General features: G+C 29.8%; 1 protein-coding gene across 1 annotated transcript; it reads right to left on the reverse strand.

Moving 5' to 3' along the window:
• Positions 1–1,290: 1,290 nt before the first annotated feature.
• LOC119666108 lies at positions 1,291–3,050 on the reverse strand. The gene is made up of 2 exons (XM_038075386.1): positions 1,952–3,050; positions 1,291–1,352 (listed from the first exon to the last, which is right to left on the reverse strand). Exons 1-2 carry the CDS (start codon positions 2,511–2,513, stop codon positions 1,291–1,293), a joined length of 624 nt encoding a protein of 207 aa, XP_037931314.1. The 5' UTR covers positions 2,514–3,050.
• Between the last annotated feature and the right edge of the window lie 492 nt (positions 3,051–3,542).

Raw genomic sequence — 3,542 nt, forward strand, 5'->3', positions numbered from 1 at the left:
CATTTGAAACATCGTTTCACGTCGGCTCGTAACTTTACGCGACAAATTGTCCAGCCTATTTTTATGCGGGATTTTACCAATATGCTCTTTACGTCAGTAATTGCCATTTTCACGAAAGCGCGGCATTGTTCTCTACTATTCCCTTTAGTGACGTGTACCTTCATCTCAGCTGTTGGATTTTGGGTTGCTGAACGTATAGCGGTGATGACCTCTTCTTTATCGGTTAGACAATCCAAGTCGCGGATCTCAATCGTTGCTTGCGGTCTTAGATCTTTTACCGTCGCTATTTCTTTCAGTGTTTCTTTTATGGATTCGCAAAACTCCGCTTTCTTTCCGCTTTTTGCGACTTCAAGCAACACTGCCAGAGCAGTAGTCTTGCGAATGGAGTGGATCGCAATTTCCGTTTTCTCTAATTTTACGTTGTTCTTTAACGACTTAAGAATATCTGCGTATCTTCTGCCTTCTACTGGCTTTATGAGTACCACTTCAGGTTTATCTTTAGGCTCTCTGCGCTTAATCCTTGAATTTTTTCCTTCCGCTCCCTTCTTTGGCGGAATTTCTACATTGTCCGACTTTTTATTGTTTTCTTGGGCGTTTATTGCCCTCCTTCTAGTAGCGATTTGCCACTTATATGTTGGCTTTTCGCAGTGTTTCTTTCCATTGGCTTACACCACTGGGCTAGTCGCGGCTCGCTTTTGCCGTTGTGCGGTCGGAGTGTCTACTATATATACTATATTCAATATATTCATAATTATAAATTTCATAATATATCATATAAAGTATTTTTTATTAATAAAATTAGAGAAAAAACATTAAAAAAAATTTCAAATTTCAATGTGAACTTGCTATGTCTGAATTAGTTCACATAACTGAGCACGTTCTGTATATTATTATGATGTTTCATACATTTTTCTTTGCTAATTGGGCATTTTCTTTTTGTACCAGCTTAAGCTTACGCCGCAATTGGAAGACTGAAATAAATAAAAATATATATGTAAATATATATCATTTAAAAAAGAAATATAATAAAAATACTTACATTATGTATTTTTGTTTTGTTGTTTCTTGTTTTGTTCCTGCCGACGTTGGCGATCTTCTTCCTCCTGACGTCGCCGATTGTCCTCTGGCTAACGTCGCCGATTGTCCTCTGGCTGATCTCGCCGATTGTCCTCTGGCTGACGTTTTGGAGGCTGAAAGATACAAATATGATAAAATGTTATTAATAAACATATCAATAAAAATGTATGTGCAAAATATGTGCCAAATGATTGAATATTTAAAATATTTACATTATAATTGATCACAGGGATCATGGGGTAGCCCATATAAAGTACTGGAAATATATTTTGGTTCTGAAATAAATAAAAAAACTTATTATTTGTTTAATATTTATATATTTAATAATTTAAATGATAAATTTAATTATAATTCAATTATAAATTTAAATAAAAATAAAAATATGTAATTGTTAAATATTATATTTGTTATTATATAATTGTATAAATTATCGTAGTAATAATTTATTTGTATTATTTTGTAAATATTATTATACTAATAATTTTGTTTGAACTATATTTTGAAAGATTAAATTTAAAAGAAATAAAACAAATAATTAATAATGAAATTAAAAAAATAATTATAACTGATTTAATATATTCATCAAAATTCAAAATTATTCAAAATAAAGATTGTCTTACAGCATATATTAAATATCCTTTAATAAAAGAAATTTGTAAATTATATGAAGTAAGGGCTATTGCTTAATTTGATTGAAAATTAATTTTAGATAATAAGATCGCCAATTGTCAACAAAAATGTACTAATATTAAAAATTATAAAAAAAGAAATTAATAAACATTATCGTTAAATTGAAAAATAAGAAACATGTTTGTCTAAGTTGTTAAATGCTAAATCAGAAATGATTGAATGTAATAAAACAAAAGAAAGCAACCTTTCATATTGATTTGATATCCATCTTCTCCCTCCCAAAATATTAGAGGAAATTGCAATGCATCATATGAACGATGAGTATCTTCAATTGTTTGCCATGTTTTATCTCTACGCATAATTTTAATGTCTCGTTTTTCAAACTGTTCGCCAACTATTACAACAGCGATTTCATTTATAGTTGGAGCGTTAAATCGTCGTGTATGTTCTCCAACTGGTACTTTGTCGGCTTTGATTACAATCATGTAATTGTCATTTTGTAATCTGTTCGACACTCCTTTGAACACTTTCATTAACTGATTGTTCTCATTTACAAACGCTTCTAAAGATGCAACTATTGCTTTTTCTGCATTTATTTCAATATGATTATAGTTGCATCTTGCATTTACTCTATCTTCCTCACAGCCCATGAAGTAAATTTGCAGAAATTTAGGGTCCTCATCGGGCATCGATAGTAACGAACCAATTCTATGATAAACCTGACCTTGAATTTTGAAAGTTGTTTCAACATTGAAATTGTTGTTACTTGTATTTTTAACTACCTTTGTTGCTCCAAATGAGGTCATTTGAAAGCACGAATTAAATTTTCGAATTTTTTTCAAAAATAATTTTGACTCATATGTTATGCCAGCTATTAATGTTTTCAATGGCTCGGGTGGTGGATTTAATGAAAACAATACCACTTTTCCTGATGCGCAACATATTCCAGGTGTTTCATTTTTAAATTTTAATGCCTGACAATATCCACATTCAATATTTATTTCGCCAACTATAATTTTGGGATGTGCTGAATAATCTATTACTGGATCATATTCAAATGCAAGACGATTGAACGATGACTTTGTCAATGCAAGTTTTTTTGAATGCGCTCTCAATTTTGTTGCCTATTTACATCAGTTACGTGTTGACGCGTTCGTCTATGTCGTGATATATCTCCGTTAAACCGTTGGTTTCTTTGATTCTGAGTTTCATTTAAACGCAACTGCACCATCCGTTCCCTATCAGTGTCATTGTTTCGCAAATGTTCCTCAGAACTTCTGGTTTCTCGTTTTAATCGCATAGTTTGACTTCTCTGTGTGTATTTAGAAAGATTTGTTTTTGCTTTAAATCTTGACATTTTTTCTTTAAGCACAGCTACAATTAATAAGAAAAATATCTTTTTCCTCTATTCTAATTATTAAGCAAATGTAAATAAAAAGAAAATCAGTATCAGAAACGGAAATTATTAAATTTATTATTTAAGTTAAAATTATAACTAATATCGAATGTTTTAATAGCCTATGTTACGCCGAAAAACTATATAAATAAGCTCTAAGAGTATCAAGAAGATTAGTTAAGTCATTAAAAAGTTATTGAGTAACGAAGAGACGAACAAACCTTTTTTATATATATGTAGATATAGAACACAATGCAAAAGACATAATAAAAAAATATGTAAGATCAGTAAATATCAACAATTTTAAAGTAATAAATTATATTGAAAATGAAACAATCAAATTTCAGAATATAGATATGTTAAAATATAATAACGATTTTAATAAACACCACATTACAATAATTATTATTTTAAAAATAAAATTAATTTATATTTGATC

This window comes from Teleopsis dalmanni, chromosome 1 (genome assembly GCF_002237135.1).
Source record: "Teleopsis dalmanni isolate 2A chromosome 1, ASM223713v2, whole genome shotgun sequence".
NCBI lineage: Eukaryota > Metazoa > Arthropoda > Insecta > Diptera > Diopsidae > Teleopsis > Teleopsis dalmanni.